Source organism: Hydra viridissima, unplaced genomic scaffold (assembly GCF_058129835.1).
Source record: "Hydra viridissima isolate aposymbiotic clone 2 unplaced genomic scaffold, HvirCarnegie_v1 scaffold_2, whole genome shotgun sequence".
Lineage (NCBI taxonomy): Eukaryota > Metazoa > Cnidaria > Hydrozoa > Anthoathecata > Hydridae > Hydra > Hydra viridissima.
This window is the reverse complement of record NW_028324301.1, coordinates 20,276,915-20,296,629: the sequence shown is the minus strand read 5'-3', so window position 1 is coordinate 20,296,629 and position 19,715 is coordinate 20,276,915. Positions and strand designations below refer to the sequence as shown.

The window sequence follows — 19,715 nt, the reverse complement described above, 5'->3', positions numbered from 1 at the left end:
GCTTTTGTTAATTGCTAAAAGTAAAAGATGTTTGTGCACAATGTAAGTCTATTTGTGAACAAACTTCCTTAACAAGATGTTCTCGAATGTATTTTTATCTGATTTAAGCATTTATAAGTGTTTACTTATAAGATTTTATCATAAACGATTTGTGTTTTGATGTTTTGCCATTATTTTAATAGAAATACCTTTTCTGTTCCATCTTATGTTAATCGATGGAAATAAATCTTTAATATATCTATTATCTTCATCATTATTTTTCCATAGCAATCCAAATGCAGGCGGATAATTTAGATAAAACCTCTGTTTTCTAAGGGTTTCAAGTTTCTTCATTCAGGCCATGTGACCTGTATTCGGTTAAAGCAGACCTTTTGTCAAATACTATATAGAAAAAAATCATGACGTAATAAATTTCGGAAATGCTTTGTAAAATAAAATACAAAATAAACAAGTTCTGGATTCGTATAAATTAACCTATTTTTAGGGGAATATTTTAAAAGACACATAACAAAGTAATATAAAAGCATACGATTGTCTCATAGTTTCATATATACAAATTTAATGAAAGATTAATTATAGAAAAATGCTATCAAACGGCCCTGTTAAAGACAACAATAGGCCCATATAAAAAAATAGCATGCTATGTAGGAACAGGAACCAAGCTGAAAGTATTAAATCACAGACATCATCTGCCGTAGCTATTTAAAAAGTGGTGCCATTTTAAAATCATGAGTTACCCACAAATTGTTAAAAAACAAAACAATATACAATATTAAACAAAGAAGGAATATAGGAGGGTTTTTTTTTTTTTTTGCAATAAAACGCAATTTAATGCGTTTTCAAAAGTCTATCCTTCCGCTATGATACAATGTGAGTACAAAACTAGGGTCTGTGGAACCTAAAACGATAGATAACATTTACAAAAATTATCCAAATTTTTAAATTTATAACTTAAAGTGCTTATTTCCGAACAGGCTAAAAAAAGCCCCGATAGTACATGCAATTTTTCTAAACTAAGTGTAACCCGAGCTTATTTTACATAATCTTAAAAATCCCACTAAACATACCTTGTGTAAATTTTGCTTTCTTCATGAACCTCCATTTCATTTTCCTTGTAATCATTAAGTTCTTTACGTATTGACGCTTTATCTTTTGGAGTTAGTCTCGTCCAAGGTTTATCGGCCCTATAAAACACCAGAAGAACTTATTATCATATTACGATAGCGGCAGGACTGCAATACGAGTAAACGAGTCCCCCAAATTTATCATCCTAAAGTACACAATTTTCTAGCCATTCTTAACTTTATAATGTCAATAAAGTTCTACATTTATCGTACTGATTATTACCTACGGTCGTATTCTTGCACATCGAACACTTCAACGTATTCGTTGAAACCGATGATTTTTTTTTTACGCAATTCTTTTACTGTTGGTCGCCGACTTAACTAAAATAAACATATTAATTAATGAAGTTGAGAAAGCTTTTATATTTAGGAGTAGATATTTATAGTTTAATAATTGAAGGAACACATATATCTAAAAGATTTCTTGAAATAAACGTTAACGACTAATAATTTGAAATATGCACGTACTTTTCTGGATAATCTCTGGCGAGTTTCATTAAATTTCATATGCGCTTCTTCATCTGTTTGAGCTGTAAAAAGATAATAGCTGAATAAGACTAGTAAATTTAACAATTAATTTTTATAGGTCAAAGAATTTGAATCGTAAATACATCAACATTTTGCAGACCTACCCGAAAACAACGAGGAAAACAATACATGATAAACTTTGAAGGAGAAGGCGTTATAGTAACATAGATGGTCGTAGCGATACGATGAAAGGTTCATGCCCATTAAGAAATTCCTCATTAAAGCATCTTAGACGAACACTTCTCGCCCTTTCCAAGATTATCAAGATTTATTTTTTACGGAAAAAACTATTTATAAAAAAAGAATTTTTCTCCACTTTTTTATATAAAAAAAAAGAGACGTAGACGTCAAGTTTTATTAAAGAAAATTCTGATTTTCAAACCATCAACCATAAAAACTATTTTGAAACTTGCAGATACTCACAACCGTAATAGAAGCTATTGCAACGCATTTAAAATTATTAAACGAAAAATACAATCCTAAAAATCAAGCCGTTTTAAACATTAAGATCACTGAAACCGAAAATAACCTTTTAAAAAAAACTATCAGCATTCTCTCCTTTTGTTGAAAAATGTCTCATCTCCGCCTAATTAAAATTTAATAGTTTTCTTTAATAACTTTTTTCGAGTGACTTTCATGCTGATCGTTTACTATTGACAAAATATGAATTATGAAATCTCTGGCTAATGAAGCATGAATAAAACATGTGCGAAAAGGATGCGAAAAGAACATTTTCTAAATGCGTATTTATCCATCAACAAATTTCTTGAATATAACTGCATTACACCATCGCTCCGAGATAGCAATTACGAGTTTTCATTTTTAGAAAAGAGTTTAACGTTATTAGAAAACAATTTTATCGTTTGTTTTTTTTACCTTAAAACATGAATATAGCTGTTGCTATATGCTTTACAAATGCTAGGTTTTTTTTTTACCTTATAACATGAATATAGCTGTTGCTATATGCTTTACAAATGCTAGGTTTTTTTTTCACATAATGCACTCGATTCTTAGGTTGCTATGTTTTTAAAAAAAATGTTTTTAAGGCGCTAAGGAAAAAAATTTACATTTATGTAATAATAGCCTCAATTTTAAAATGCTATATAGAATCAGATAGGGAATAGGATAGAGAATATGGAATCGCAATCTATTTTTACTAACGAAATTGCTCTATTGTAAAATAATAATAATAATAATAATAATAATAATAATAATAATAATAATAATAATAATAATAATAATAATAATAATAATAATAATAATAATAATAATAATAATAATAATAATAATAATAATAATCATGATGACGACGACGACGACGACGATGATGATGATGATAAAAATAATATGTAGTATAAAACAAAACGCTACATACTTTTTAGAATATTTTTATCTTCGAGTTCTTCCTTTGTAGGTCGCTGACTTAAACTCCTATAATATAAAATTTGTTACAAAGCATTTTAGGATTTTTTAAAATTATTTTGGCATGTTGCTATGTTAATCTGATAATTAATTGAATTTTTTTTTGTTAAAGTGTTACAGTACTGAAACTTTTGTTTTTAAGATAAAAGTCTTTTTACTGCTGTAAGAATGTAAATAAACAGTATTTAAAAAAAGAGAAAAAAAAAAGGTAAATGTAACTGTTACAAGTCAAATTCAAAAGATCTCCAAAAGACTTTTCTCTCATGAATTACATTAAAGGTTTCATACTGTTATAAGTGAAATATATTATAAAAAACTCAATATCATTAAAAGTTGGCTAATAAAATTATTTTAAGGCTACTCAAGTTTAAAAAAAAACTCATTTATATTGAATTATTGCCAGAACAATTGTTTCCTTTACAATTATGACACTATAAGGGTAATTCCACATCAAATCACCCAGTCCATTGAACCATGTGTCTTCCTTTTGTGTTATATTTTGACACATTCCTAATTATAAAAAAATATTGCACGCAAAATTTCAGCTAAAAATGTTGAGCGGTTGACGAGATACTGCAATTTTAATATTGACCTGGTTTCCCAAAATGACCCGGTTTTCATAACATTCTGAAAAAACATTTTTCTTAAAAAAACAAGAAATAAAAATGGCAACAATATGAAAATAAACACATATAATGATTTTTTGATGCTAAATTCAATAAATGTACTTAAAATGCTCAAATATAAAAGGAACATGCTTAAAAGTTAATAAAATAACTAGTTTCTATAAACCAACTTTGGGGCCCAATATCTCAAAACACCCCCGTCAATTTTTTTTTTTTGCTGTTAGTATTTTCAGCTGCTTATAATCTTACTAGGCACAAAAAATCTAACTGGAAAAACAACTGAAACATATGGAACTTTAATTTCAAAGATATATTACTTTTTCAAAAATTTCCCAAAAAATATTTGCAAATAAAATAAAAATAAGTTAATTGTAATTTTAAAAGTAACTTAAATATACAAGATTTTTAAAGGTACCGAAGATGTAAGTTATTTTGACTGTGTTTGTAACAGTTTACAATATTGTTCCCGTTTTACTTGTACTTCCTCTATTTCAGCATTTTCAAACACATAGTTTCTATCGGAACTAGAGCAAGCTTGTAGAACAGATAGTTTTTTCAATATGTTGGTGTTGGGAATAAAACAGTAGTCATCTCTTTCAGGCCAGTTAAAACAGATTGATGGACCATTTGGGTGGAGAAACTTAACTTAAGCATCAACTTCATCTAGGTTGGTTTCAGTTACAATGCCGATCCACCACTTATCATTATAGACTACAGCTGCATAACAACCTAAAGTGACAGTATCAAGTTGAAATATATCTTGTTTCTTTTTAAGATTGTGGATTTTTGTATAATTAGTGTTCGTACTACACCTCTTTGCCCCAACCCTGTTATCTCCAAGATGTATAAATTGATGAAAGCTACGAGTACCAGGTAGAGTTGTTACACCAGTGTACCTTTCTTTTTGCTCTTCACGTTGCAATTATAAGTCCAATCCCTTCATGTAAATGAAGTTAACAACCTTGATTTTCTCAATGCAAAATTCATACATAGCTTCTGATGTGAGAACTTGATTTCTGTATGGTCATTTTAAACTTTCTTGTGCTGTTAAGCTTTTTACAGTTCCGCCAATCCCATCACATGGTGGCTTTCCGTGGGATGTGGCAAAAAAGTTTCATTCAACTTTAAGGCCGAATTCGCTCCCGAGTTGGCATAGATTGTAAAAGCTTTTACAATTTTTGTACTGTCCTGCGCAACCATCAGTGAATAAATGTAATTTGGACAGATTGGAAAATTTTATTTTTAATATTGGTATGATTAGTTGGAATATTTTTACACATAAGTTACATCATATGTAATGTCGTCTGATATAAAACAGTAAGAAATATGTCTCAGTACACCTTTATCACCTTTATAGTATACCTCTAATGGATTTAAAGAACGTTGTTGGGTGTTCCTATGATAGCTTTGTATTTCATCATGGACTACAAAAGCATAATTTTCAGCAAAGTCGCCAATAATGATAATGTTTGATTGATCCATATTTTGTTTTAGTTGGTTAAGGTACTGTGATTGAGAGTGAGCAATAAAAGGTTGAGCTTGTAGCTTTTCAAAGCAAGATACTTATAGTTCAACAAACGTTGGAACATCTGCTGTTAAACTCAATAGTGTTGCACGATCAGTAGTTTGCCACTGCTTGTAGTGTATCTCAAAATCATCTTTGTATTTTCTCCACAAATCTCATACAAACATTTGGTGAAGGGTTCTTTACCAGGACAATTATCAAAAGTTTCAATTATCAATAGTTGTCAAAATTTTAAAAACAAATGCACATCAATATCACATTTATTCAATTTTTATATAAAAACAAAACAGGATGTTTTTTTCAGTTGTTAAGATCAAACAATTAAGTTATCATATAATTAAGACTTGATTAAATATAGCAAAGTTTTTTTGTTTTTTTTAAGGAGTCTATAAACTAAATATAATATTTTATTGCAAGTTTTTTAAAATAATTTATTGAAAATTTAATATATCTTTGAAATTAAAGTTCCATATGTTTCAGTTGTTTTTCCAGTTAGATTTTTTGTGCCTAGTAAGATTATAAGCAGCTGAAAATACTAACAGCAAAAAAAAAAAATTGACGGGGGTGTTTTGAGATATTGGGCCCCAAAGTTGGTTTATAGAAACTAGTTATTTTATTAACTTTTAAGCATGTTCCTTTTATATTTGAGCATTTTAAGTACATTTATTGAATTCAGCATCAAAAAATCATTATATGTGTTTATTTTCATATTGTTGCCATTTTTATTTCTTGTTTTTTTAAGAAAAATGTTTTTTCAGAATGTTATGAAAATTGCAGTATCTTGTCAAACGCTCAACATTTTAAGCTGAAACTTTATGTGTTAACTTTTCTTTCTAAGATGCAACAGCCAAAGAAGTTTTTAAAAAATTTGAGGACCCATGGTTCAAAATATTCTAAATTTTGGGTGATTTGATGTGGAATTACCCATAATATACATAAAATGCAACTGATCTTGTTTACAAAAATTTACAGTACTGATCTAAGTGACATCAATTAGTGGTGTTAACATTCAACCAATCAAAATTTAATATATTCTCGTCAAAAACATTTTCCTTTTACAATAATGGGAACTATAATGGGAACCTCCAATTACATGAATTTTAAAATCTCCAAAAAAGCTGTTTCTGTTCCTTTAACATATGCCATTTTTTGCCATGTCTCTTTTTTGCCATGCCATGTCTCTTTTTTTTCTATCAATAAGTTCTTTAATTTTTTTTACCACTTTTAACTTTTTAAAAAACCTTGTTCCATAAATTGCAAGTTAATTATACTTTTTAAATGTAAATACACACATAAAAAAAAAAAGATGTTCTCAGTTTATGGTGATTTAAAAAGAAATTATTCTTTAAGTATGAGAACTTTAAAGTATTTTAAAATACTTTTAATACAGCAATCAAAACTATTTTTTCTATCAATTTTTATGCAATACATGAATTCCATCGTGACGGAATCACCGATTTGAGCTTATAAAAAACTGTAATGTGCATACTGTTATTCTATATGAATATAGAATAACAATATGCACATTACAGTTTTTTATTTTTATAACATAAATGGGGAAAATAAGCTCAAATCGGTGATTCTGTCACGATGAAATTCATTAATAGTTTTTTAACTGAAAATATTTAAACCGTTCTTTGTACACCCACACAAATACAGAAACTCTTTTGTTTTAAAAGATAATTGCATTCACTTTTTAATGTTTTTTAGAAAGGATGAGTTCAAGAATAATTTTACTATTAATTTTTCAATATGTTTTTTAAATTCTTACATATACATAGAAACTTTGCATCAAATTTTATTGAAAACCATTAAAACCAGATTCAAAAAAGGGAAAGCACAGAGCTCATCAGTTTTGAGTATCCAAATAGCTTGTATGTGCATGAATCAAAATAAAAGCATGCAGGGGAACTTGTGAAACCCCAAATCTGGTCAACCAAGAAAATAACTCAAAGAAACAAGCATCAAAATCGTCAAAAGCTGATGCTTGTCTTAATTGTATAGCAAATTACCTCTGAATACAACAAATATTTTTGAAGAATATCTGATTCAACTGTGAAAAGACATTAGTGTGACAACAATTTATTAGGAAGACATCCAAATTGAAAACCATTAATTTTAAAAAAGAATCAGATGGTTCTAGTAAAATTCAGCATATGGCATTTAATCTGGACTAGACAAGAGTGGAGTAAAATATTGCAGAGTGATGAAAGTGAATATAAGTTGTTTTGGTTTGATGATATTAGGTATGTTAGACTTCCAAAAACAAAAGAGAAAACCCCTGTTAAATTGTACTAACCATAAAACATGGGGGTGTCAAGGTGTGGGGATGTTTTTCCCATGATTGTGTAGGTCCATTAGTTCAAATTGAGACCATCCAAGATGCCAAATACTATACCAAAAAAATGCATCAAGATGGTGTTTCAAGCATGACAATGATGCTAAACACACTTTACAGGCTGTGAAAAATGTAACAAATTGCAGGATTTGGACCGGACTATCAAAGTCCTGACCCATCAAACATTTGTTGGAGGAGTTTAATTGTCAAGCTTAAGTGAAAAGTTTAACTTACAAAAAAAAGATATCTTTGCAGCTGTACTTTTTTTTCTTCAAAATTTAATTGAAAGTAAAAATACTTTTGACCCAAAAAAATTACAAAAATAATTATTTAAAATATATTAATGCAAACTCCAATAATAACTTTATACTCTACTAGATCATTACTAACTTACATTTAATATAAAATTATTATAATGTAATAATATAAATTTATATAAAAGTTAAATGATCTCTGCCTACTGTTAATATCTTTCTTTTTTTTTTAAACAAAAAACTTGTTGTAAAAATACTTTTGAATGCTATTGTAATAATAATTAATATATTGAATCAGACAAACAAATATAGTCTTCTACATTAAATTTTTACTCAAATTTAGAACTTTTAAAATTTTGATATCAGAAAAAAAATTCACATTAACATTTGCATAATATTTTGAAATGATAGAGAATGTAAATTTTGTAGAGTGCTAAAATAAAACATTAAAAAAACTCTATTGAAACTCTATTGATGTTTTTATATTTTAAAGTCAATGGGTACTAAAAAGGGAAAAAAAAATCAATGATATTTTTTTAAGTATCTTCAACAAAGTTTATTTTACATACCTTATTAACTTGCTTCCAACTTTATCTCTTATTGCATCTTTTTCATCTTGTGAAGTAGCTTTATACAAAAATAATTATTCTCTTTGTAGAGAGTAAAGATTTTTTTTTTTAAGAAAAAAGAACAAAAAAAAAAGATATAAAATTTATGTTAAATAATATACATTCAAAAAACAACAAAATATGTGAAACTACAAACAAAATTGGAAAGTAAGAAACATTTCATTATAATTCCATTCTGGAACAATTTTCTATGATAGATATGATGTCCTGCAAACAATCTAATGATATAAAAAATTTTTCAATTGACAAGTTTTTTAATACTTTATCTTTAAGTATTTTGTAAGACTTTTCTCCTTTTATTAAAAAAAAAAAAAATTACATTTGTGCAAGTTTTAGTAAAGCACTCATACAAAACGCCTTCACCATGAACTGAGAGAAGGAAGATCTTTTATTCATGGTGCTGAAATGATCAGTTTAGGACAAATTCATATTACACATTAGCAGTTGCTATTTGACCAATTCAAATTTTGTCAACCAGATGCAAAATGTCACAAAAACGGGAATCTGATTCAAAATGTTGTATTTTTGAATTGTTCTTTTCATAGTGATCACTGCTGTAAAAATGGGTATTAATTTTGATATTGGAGCCATAAAAGAACCTTTTGGTGGGGTTGATAGTCATGAGTGCACTGGGATAAATCTCCCAAAATCTGTTTCGACTGTCTGCAGAAGATAGTATAGTTTGAAATGCCAATAAACATAAAGTGAAACACTAAATTACTATAACAAACATTTTTTTTATAAGCATGCTATCTATTTTCAAAGCAAGTGAAGTCTAGTTTCTTAAATATAAATATTTTCTTGTATTATTCATTATTAATCTAAATCACTATCCTATATCAAGCAAAAACTCACAAACAAAAAGACAGTTTGTATTTTGAAGTCAAGTAAATTATCTGAGCTAATTTAAATAATTTTAGCAGGAATATGTGAGTAGTCCTGCTTTAGTGCAAGAAGCTTTAAAAGAAAAACAAAAAAAAACATCTGTTTCTTTGTTAATTTTCTAACTTTAAAATCTAAACATCTGACTTTCACCCAAAATACAATTGTTTGATTACTTTGATTGTAAAAAAATTGTTTAACAGACTTAAACATCAAAAAGTTGGGTTAAACAAAATTTAGTCAACTTTTATGGATGTTGCTTGTCCTTGTGTAATATAGTACACAACTCTACAAATTCACCTTCAATCTTTTCTTCTTTATTTCACTCTGTAATATCTAACACAGAAGTCATATCAGGAGTCATTAAGTTTAGTTTGCAATTCTTATTAACTCACTTGATTGTGAGTTTGGCAGCTGGCTCAGAAGTAAAGCTGAACTTTTAACACACTTACAAATTGCAGACAATATAACAATCATGAGCACCAAAACCCACTATATGTTTTATTTAAAATTCGCTTGGCTGTTGATAAAGTAAGTTATACTAAAAGGATTTAAAATCTAGGCTCAAACACCACCTAAGGGGAAAATTATCCAGGTCCAGAGGACCTCTAAACATTTGCAAATAATATTTACTTCTTCACAGATTACTTCATTTATTTAATTGAACAGCTTAAATTACCAGACAGCTTACTTGTGAAAAAATTATTGTGATGCACCCCATGGTGTAACCAGATTTTGGGTCTTATATCTTAATGACCTGCGCACTTATGACTATCAATACCATCAAAGGTTTTTTTTTATCACAACATCAAGGATAAATCCCACTTTTTAAAACCACGCAACTTTGTAGAACTAATATAATTTTTTAAGTACAATAAATGCTGTTAGGTACCTTAATTCTGGTAGGTAACCTAAAAAGTAAAAAAAGGAGGTGGGAACCAAGAATAGTATATAAATTTGTTTTTTTGTTTTGTTTTACTAAAAATAAAGTATAAAAAAATCGTGTCAGCTGAGGATGATTCAAAATTACCAATTGATAAGAATGTTTATGTTTATGCTTAGCAATTCTGCTGTTTACTATTGTATCAAAAAAAAGCTTCAAAAAATTTAAAAATAGCATTTCTAAACAAAAAGTTCTTGTGGGGCTGTGCTTCGTGACTGAAGGGAGGTCAATTTTTAACTTGATTACTTGTACCCTCAGATAGTTGGAGTTTTTTTAGACTAATAAGGAACTAATTAAAATAGTTGAACAAATTTGCATTAATTTTTTTAAATTTAGGTTTTAAAGTACTTTTTTTTTTTTTTTTTTTACAATAAATGATATAAATTGTATTACAAAAAAAACTAACAATTTCTACAAACATTTTTTTAAAAAAATTGTAAACAAAACTAAGCACATTAAATATAACAAAGATTACTGTGGTTAAAAGTTGTAATAAATAGCTTCAAGACAAACAAGACAAACAACCAAAACTTATTTAGAGTTAAAAAGTGGTTTTCCTGTCGGTGATTTTCCAACTTATGGAGAAATTTATGGTTACTTTTACTTTGTACAATTAGAATTTCATAAAAAATATCTAACATAGTTGTAACAGCTCAAAAAAAACTTGTGAAAATTTGGTTAAATGTTAATCCAGCCTCTGATAAAAAAAAAAAGAATCAATTTACTTAAAACTAGTCAAAACATTCAACACAAAGAAACTTACTAATGGAAAAAACTTTAAAAGGGGATCTCAAAATGCAGCACAGTGTATTGAAAAACCTATATGACATATCTGACTGCAGATACAATTTAGATTAAGTTCCCTGTCATGATGGTTGAGTGAAATGCAAAATTCTAACCAGCATTAATTAATGTACTTACCTATCAGAGAGCAAGATTGGTTAAAATTTTAAGATATGATACAATCTAGTTCAGCTTCTCTGTAGTTAATTTAGTTTCTCAACAAGTTTCTTTTTAAATTTTTTTATTTAATCATACTGAAATTTCAATTAAAGAAAAAGAAAACATCAAAGACCAAAGGTCAAAAGTTAGCATAAGAGGAAGCATTCAGCAATCCCCTGTAGGTTGGAGTGTTGTAAAAAAGGAAAAAAGAAAAATAGCTAAGCAGCCAAAACGTCTTGAAACAAAATGATGGGTTACAAAGAAAATAACAAAATAAAACATTCAAAAGACTGCACAAGATCATCATGATAAACCAATTACCAAATTTGAACCTATTTTGTCTTCTTTAGTTGTTCCAGAACAGTATGATTAAAGACTTTAGTTCTGATCAAAGATTGTTGCTGGAGTTTTGTGGTATAAGCTTAGGTAAGCATAATTTTAGTAAATAAATTTTATTAATAGTTGATTTTTAATTTTATTACAAACATTTTTTCTTATGTATTACTATACATATACTTTATTGCTAAAATGAAAAGTATACAAGTAAATTTAGATGTAGCAGATCGAATTAATGCTTATTATAAAGTCAGTCTGGTTTATCATTCCAGATGGCTGACATTTTACATGCAACATTAAAAAAGATAAAATCTTCGAACAAAATTATACAAGACATTACACTACCTTATTGATGATTGTAAATGATGTACAAAATAGAGCAGTTAGACTGATGTTAAAATGTTGAGACAATCCACCAGCTCATCTAGTAGATAAAATTTATGGTGGCATTAGAGCTAAAAAAATTCCAAACATGAAAAATATAAGAATTAAGTGTGATTCATGGAAAAAGTTGGTTTCCAATAACTAACTGATCTATGAGCCTTTTACAACTAAGGGCTTAGTATGAACTTCTGAGCATGATTAAATGCAGATCAGATCCTAGTGATTTTGGCTAGGAATTTTCACTGTGCAGGCAATCTGTTGACCAGGCTGTAAGGCTTGTTTCTGCTGTTACTAAGACTTTTTGAAGACTTTCCTTTGCAGAGTAGGTATGGTTTAACATTAAAAAGCAAAAAAAAGTCATCAAGAACAACTTTTTTTTAAGAGGGAATATGATGTATAAAGATTTAATGTTTCTATTTGTATTGTGCTTATACATGTTTATATTTTTATAGCTTTAGTATCAACTAAATTTATTTTTATAATAATATAAATATCACTATTTGAATTAGTATATTTACAGAGAGTATATCAGAGTTTATTCTCCCTCCTCTTTAAACACCCTGCATAAAATTTAATTATAAGATACTTTTCTTAAGTTTAAGTTTTTAGTTTTACACAATTCAAGAAAGGATTTGTCAAAACAGAACTTAATGATAAAATTTGAATTGTGGAAGGGGTATTACAGCTAGAAGGGGGACTAAGACAACGCACTGATCAAGAAAAGCTTGTGCATACTAGAATAAACACTTCCAAAATCATTTTGTGAAATACCTTGAGATATGAAATAGATTTCACAAATACTTAGGTTCTGCAAAAATCTCACTAACCAAACCATCCCACCTTTCAATTAGCAGCTTATATTTTGCAATTGAACAACCAATCGATCTTTCTTTAGATAACCTTCAAATATTTCAAATATTTCAAAAACTCTTTCAAAAAAAAGATAACCTCACAAAAAAACAATTTTTTAAAATACTTTTTGCGAGCACATTCCCCTTGCCCCCAGTTGCTGCATATTCATAAGAAATAAACATACATTTTTACTAAAAATTGGCCTTCTTACTGAACTTTTCAGATCAAGTTGAAAGAAAACAGGTGGTTGTTCTGATACCTGGACAGAATTTCTCCAATATCTAAGGGCACAGCAAGTGAAATTTTTTACAAAAGTTCAAAACCAACCTCCCTTATTGTGAAGCTGTGAATTACCAAACATGAACTCAGCTTTCATGTAAATAAACCAAACATGAACTCAGCTTTCATGTAAAATTTTTATCTTTTTTCTTTATTACCCTAAAAGTTTTGGTAAGTAATAAAACTAAGCAGATTAAATTTTTAAGAGCAAGTTTGTCAAGAAATGGGACAAAACAACTTAAGTTAAGTACCAAATCTGAAAAATTATCTAATTTGTTTTTTCTTTCTTTTTCTGAAAGCAGTACAAAAAACACTTAAAGCTTAGTTAGATACACAAATTATTAAAAATATATACTAACAGCACTTGGGCCTAAATTAGATTTGAACAATAGAAAATAAAAAGATAACACAAGCAGAAATATATAAAATTTTTAAGTTAGCCTAAATTGTAAAATAACATGATCAACCATCATGTTAATTTATCTAAGCCAATTAGACATTTTAAGAATAAAAATGGACAATATCAAAAATAATAAAACTTATATTAACCATATGTTGAATATGGGTATAATAAAACTTATATTAATCATATCCTAAATATGCTTTGAAAACTTTTTAACAGAAAGCTAACTGAACTGAAAAAAATTTCAGTTTAAAAGAAATTAAATTACTTACATGGAATTATATTTTTGTCTTCTAACTCACTAAGAGTCGGTCGCTGACTTAACTTCAATGCTAAACTATCTGACCGACGTACCTTTGATGCAAGTCCTACGTTACAATAAACAAAAACCAGTCAACTGGTTACTTTAATACTGGTTACTTTAATACTGTTTTGCATTTAAATTGCTTCTGTTTTGGTAATTTATACTTTAATTACTCATATTTAATGTTAGAATTAAATTTACCATAAATCAATTATCTATGATTAACGGTTTAATGGGTTATTGTAACGTGTGGCTTTAGTTTATTTTAGATATTATAGTTTAACTTTTTGAGTTATTAAAAGTAAAATGCTTAAAGAAGAAGCATGATTAGGCAATTTATTTTTATTATTGTCAATATGACAGAGAGGCTATCTAATTAGGCCCACTCATAAGATTCTAGTGTTTAAATATTTCACTTTTACCTTGATCATAGTCTTCACTATCACTTATGTCACTGAAGTCATCTACAATTTCGAAATTGGATTCGGTGAGTCTTGTGTCTAATTCTCCATCTTTTAAGTTGCTATTATAAGCATCATACTTTGAGGTTTGTTTTAACACAGGTTTCAAAACCACACCATCTAATTCTGAAGGCATTGTTACATGTGATCCGTGCAATGAATTTAGTTTAGATTTTAAATGATTACTAGAAAGTGTGTAATGTTTAAAACAAACTTTAAAGAGATTAAAATTTTTTGCTTTCGTACTAAAACTGGGTGATTCTAAAATAAGAAACAAAAAGTAAAATTATCTCAATTCTGAAAGTTTTTTTTAAATATTTATTTTTACATATGATTATTACATATGACTATTACATATGATTATTACATACGATTATTATATATGATAATTGTGTATGATAAATACATATGATATTTACATATGATATTTACGTATGATAGATATGTATGATTATTGTATATGATTATTACATATGATTATTACATATGATTATTACATATGATTATTACATATGATTATTACATATGATTACTACATATCAATATTATAATTAACAATTAAAAGTATATAGATAAAAAATCAGGGTTCAAAGTAACACCTCTTAACAATATGTTGTATAATAATCATGGCATTAAACCATGAAGAGATATAAAATGAAATTGTTTCTCTATCTATAATATTTTCATTCCATTTTCTATTAATTTTTTGATAAAAAATATTATTCATTCCTTTTTTCTTTTTTTTTTTAAATACAAAATTGGACTTAAAGAAATTAAAAGTGAGTAGAAAGTTATTTGGAACCCTGATTTGAAGAAAATCTTTTACTTTTTGTTCATCTTTATGCTTTTACCTGTAATAATGCTGTTATCATTTTCATCTTTGTCACTATAATCACTCAATGACAATGAGCTGTTATACATATGGTTAACGCTTTGATCAGAGTCAGTATCACCATCCACAAAATCACCTGAAACTAAAACAGTTCTTAACATTTAAAATATAAACATGAATAAAAACATAAGTGTCTATTTGTCTCAAAAGAATTTCTATCAATTTTTATATTTAAATATTTACATGAAACATTAATGTACATAAAGATAAATCTGAAAATAATGGTACAAAAAAAAGACAGGGAATGAAAGTTTTGAAAGATTTATAGATGTTATTGCCTGCATAGAGAACACATTGTATGCTAGTTTTTTTATAACTATGAAGGGTAAAAACAAGTCAGTCAGTTGAAAGGAGTGACAATAATCCTTGCTACTTAAAAAAAACGAACTGTCATGCTGCTACAACCCCCAATCCACCTTAAAAAAATTTTTTCAGCCTTTTTAATCATATTTTGGATGCTCTTTCTGAAAAACAAAAATCCAGCTTGCATAATAAAAGAAGAACAAAAATCAATAAATAAGAAATTAATTTTTTCTCCAAATATCAGAAACTGTCATCCCTTGTTCTTCCCTTGTACATAGTTACAACACAAGCAAATAGATATATTCTTAACATTTCTACAATTCAGGATGAGCTTCATTAACCCTTATCCAGCCAACAGGGGTCTATTGGACCCCTCCTGCAATGTATTGTAGTATGCTCCTGTTGTGTAAAAATTTTGAAAAAAATTAGAACTCTACAGCAACATTATAGTGTACATTTTTAGTATATGTAGAATTTTCCACCAAGCTGTATACATGAGTCAAGATGGTATTTTAATTTTACATCAGGATTTTAGGTTGGCCAGATAAGGGTTAAAAACTTCATGGTCACTTATCTCAATTAAACAATAGATGCACATACATCATTTTATCTTGAGGAAAGATAAATTTTTCAACTACTGAAAGTTTTAAAATCTTCAATAATTTTAATGCATTTGAAAACTTAGACAAAAAGAAAAAAGCCACTTAAAACTTTTTTTACCTGAACTTATCGCTACTACAGGAATGTCAGGTTGGGGAGCACTGATGATTTCTTTTTTTGAGTCTCTAAAAAAATTAAGGTGATAATTTTAAAATATTGAAAGCTCAAAAACTGTAAAATAAAAGCTATATGCTATGATCTACTACAAACTTTAGCTAAAAAAAAATCACAAATATGTAAAATATTACTGAGAGACATAAATGTGAATAAAACATTCATTTTAATTTAGACTGATAAAAAAAATTTCTATAATAAATTGTCTTTAGTAATTTTGATCTATTAAAACTTTCCCTGAGGTCATTACCATAGCTATCATCATTTAGCATATGATATTACAAGTTAATATTACAGGTTAAAAATACTCAAAATTAAGTTAAAATCTTTCTTTAAAATTTTAAAAGTAAAAAAAAAGCCAAATGACTGAAAATAAACACACACAAAAAAAAACTCAAACAACACCAGTGTAAGTTTTAACTAGAAACTTTAGGTATAGAGTGTCACTTCCTATAAAAACATAACATTTGAGATGAGTAGGTTTATTAGTACTCCTTTCATTTATTCATAAACAAAATAAGGTGATATAATTTTTACTAGTTTATTAAAAAAAATTAGACTAATCAAATTTATATTTTTATATCTCAGATAAATTAATTAGTAGCACTAACTAGAAATCCTAAAACAAAATATCATTTTCTCTAATGAACTTCACAAAAAGATTATGGTTATCCTGAATTTTTTTTTTTTAATTGCTCTTTCATTGAGCTTTTTGGTAATAAATATTTTTTAAATAAATTTTTAAAATTTCTTACGATGGATGTAAATTTATTTCCACAACATTAGTTGCCTCAGTAATATGCATATTCAATTCACTATGAGCTTCTTCTTTCATTTCTGTGTTAACATGCAACTCTATATTCAAATTTAAAAAAAAAAAAAAGAAGAATTTAATCAATATTCATACATGAAAGAGTTTGATTTAAAATTGTAGGGCATCACTATCAACAGTTTAAAGTTTGCAGACAATTATTATAATTTAGGAAAAAATGGAAACATAAAATAAGAAAACAATATTTAGAACTTAGAAATACAATTTATAATTTAAAAACAAAAACAGGAACTGGCCATTCTCAATAACTTCAAACCTGTTGTCTTTTCAGATTGAATGATGTCAACCACAGGTTTTTCAACAGGAAGTATACTTTTATCTGTAAGATTACTAATATCATTTTGATTTTTATTACTTTCATTCTCTGTATCTATCAATACTTGATTGTCTTTTTGTAAAACTGTTTCTAAAGGAGAACTAGCTGCATGTACTTTATTGTCAAAATTACTTTCATTTACTGGAGTTGTGTTATGGGATGCTGCGTATTCTTCATTAAGACTACTTAGGTTGATTTTAACTTCATGTGGAGAAATATTTGTAAGATCATTCGTTGAGTAAGACATTTTACGAAGATCTTTCACAATTTCATCAGAGCCAGCTGTATCACTCCCTTTAGAAAAAGTTTTTAAAAAAACATTTTTTTGCTAAAATAACAAAGTAAATTGAAAACAAAATGTATGTATGTATGTATGTATGTATGTATGTATGTATGTATGTATGTATGTATGTATGTATGTATATATGTATGTATGTATGTACGTATGTATGTATGAATGTATGTATGTATGTATGTACGTATGTATGTATGTATGCCAATATAAATCTATATATATATATATATATATATATATATATATATATATATATATATATATATATATATATATATATATATATATATACATATATAATTGGCAGCAATGATGTGTAATTTTACTTTTGCACTCCTAATTTTATTGCAGATTATTTTGAAAAATAACTCTGTTATTAATCTAAAACATCTCAATTTCTTTTATACTTTAGTACTTTGCAGCAAAAACGTTTAAAACTTTATATTAGAATACACTTTACCATGTACATAATTATACTATTAGATTATAATTTTTAAAGAAAATATGTCATAATGAAGTCAAAAACTACATGCAAAAGTTTTGTTATTTAAGGAAAATTAATTTATATTTCATTTAAGACAACAATCTTTGATGATCTGCAATAAAAAAAAAAAAGAAGTTAAAAAAGTAGGTTGATGCTGCAATATTCTAAAATAGCAGCTGTGGTATGCATCAAAGTTCTTTTTCATCAAATATAATCTTTTATTTTACAAATGTTTGTTAAATTTAGAGAAAGAAAGCATACCACTATAAGTTCTTAGTGAACCTGATGATCTGTCAGGTTTGTTTCCTTTCCTCCTCCATTTCCAAGGTTTGAATATAAGTCTAAATCGTTTACTAAAAACTGACCTAAAGTGTCGTCTTTTAGGAGGGGAAGTCTCATTTTTAAGACTTGAAGTTCCATTCTCCTTTGCTTGACTATTGCTGTTGATTACTTCAGTGCTGGATGCTAACTTAATACCGCTGTGCTTAGCCTTGCTTTTTTCGTCATGTTTTATTTCCATTCCACCTTGTATTGATCTCCCATTATATGTACATATTGTCAAGATGACAATTTAAAGCTAACTTTGAAGATACTTATATTTGAAATTCTCATAAAGATGTAAACAGTATCTATAAGTAAACCATAAATCAAGATATTCAATTACACAAATTTTATGATTATAACCGTCTAACTCCAAGTCATATTTTCATGTTTTTTTGGGAATTTGTATTTTTAACTCCAGTCTTGCTGCGGCTAACGAATTAAAATGCGATTTATAAGTATTTCCAATTTATCGAGACAACCAAAATGCAGGCACCGAGACAGAGAACACAGAAGGAGAATGCAAAGCACAACAGGGGCTTGTTTTTTCTCCCTGTTCGTTTTAAAATGATGTTTAAGATATAAATAAATCAAGTCCTTTATGGCTTTTAAAATTTAAGGTGAGCAAGAAATAATACTGAAAATTTCTTTTAATTATATAAATCTGATAATAAAAATTTTCCATCATATTTTTAATTAAGGAATTTTTCTGATGCAAAAGCAACGCTGTATGCCTTTTTAAAAGTTTTTTTTCGTTGATTTAAATTAGAGATATTAAATGTAATGCAAATATCGCATGACAGGAGGTTTTTAACTAAGTAACAACAAATAACATAGTTTTCAAAGGCAGGTTGTAAGTTTGACATTTTAAAATGTGTAAAACTCATATTGTATATTACGTTATAAGAAGAAATTTCAATGGAACTAAGAGTAATAGCTTGATTACGATGATGACCGAATTAAAATATTGAGGTTTAAATAAAGGTTGGCATTATGTTAAGCTAAGCTATTCATTTGAAAATGCAAGCAATGTAATAAGAGTATTAAGTCAAAGTTAAGAACGGTCGTAAAATTTTTCAAGTGTTCTTATCTGAGTTCATATAATCAGTTAACTGTAAAGTTTGGAGTTGTGGTTTACTTTTCTTTTTTTTTTTTTTTGCGCTGTGGGGTAAAATAAAACATGACTGGCTGCATAAGTACGACCAGGATTTTATTTTAAATAATGGTAATAATAATAATAATAGTAATAATAATAATAATAATAAT

The 19,715-nt window shown here is 27.5% G+C and overlaps 1 protein-coding gene and 1 pseudogene across 3 annotated transcripts; both read right to left on the bottom strand.

Annotated features, from left to right (window-relative positions):
• Positions 1-518: 518 nt before the first annotated feature.
• LOC145183416 (uncharacterized) lies at positions 519-18,939 on the bottom strand. Of its 3 annotated transcripts, none has more exons than XM_090077666.1 (12): positions 18,390-18,939; positions 17,290-17,643; positions 16,957-17,056; positions 16,148-16,212; positions 15,084-15,206; positions 13,740-13,835; positions 8,387-8,444; positions 3,028-3,083; positions 1,593-1,654; positions 1,348-1,445; positions 1,068-1,184; positions 519-898 (listed from the first exon to the last, which is right to left on the bottom strand). In XM_090077666.1, the coding sequence occupies exons 1-12, from the start codon at positions 18,646-18,648 to the stop codon at positions 883-885; spliced, it is 1,404 nt and encodes a 467-aa protein (XP_089933792.1). In that variant the 5' UTR covers positions 18,649-18,939; the 3' UTR covers positions 519-882. The 3 variants fall into 3 exon arrangements, with proteins under 3 accessions (XP_089933792.1, XP_089933791.1, XP_089933793.1); XM_090077665.1 differs by lacking the exon at positions 13,740-13,835 and adding an exon at positions 14,194-14,493 and having other exon boundaries at positions 18,390-18,909; XM_090077667.1 differs by lacking the exons at positions 519-898; positions 1,068-1,184; positions 1,348-1,445; ... (2 more) ...; positions 8,387-8,444; positions 13,740-13,835 and adding exons at positions 11,900-11,973; positions 14,194-14,493 and having other exon boundaries at positions 18,390-18,909.
• Positions 4,241-5,436, bottom strand: LOC149892365 (uncharacterized; annotated as a pseudogene).
• Positions 18,940-19,715: the final 776 nt, after the last annotated feature.

Bases quoted from the DNA above. Each gene is read 5' to 3' on its own strand.
- LOC145183416 (XM_090077665.1), bottom strand. From the start codon at position 18,648: ATGGAAATAAAACATGACGAAAAAAGCAAGGCTAAGCACAGCGGTATT. The intron at 15,207-16,147 runs GTAAAAAAAGTT...GAACTGTTTTAG, and splicing joins TGTAGTAGCGATAAGTTCAG to TTTCAGGTGATTTTGTGGAT. The intron at 1,185-1,347 runs GTAATAATCAGT...GGTGTTTTATAG, and splicing joins GTGCAAGAATACGACCGTAG to GGCCGATAAACCTTGGACGA.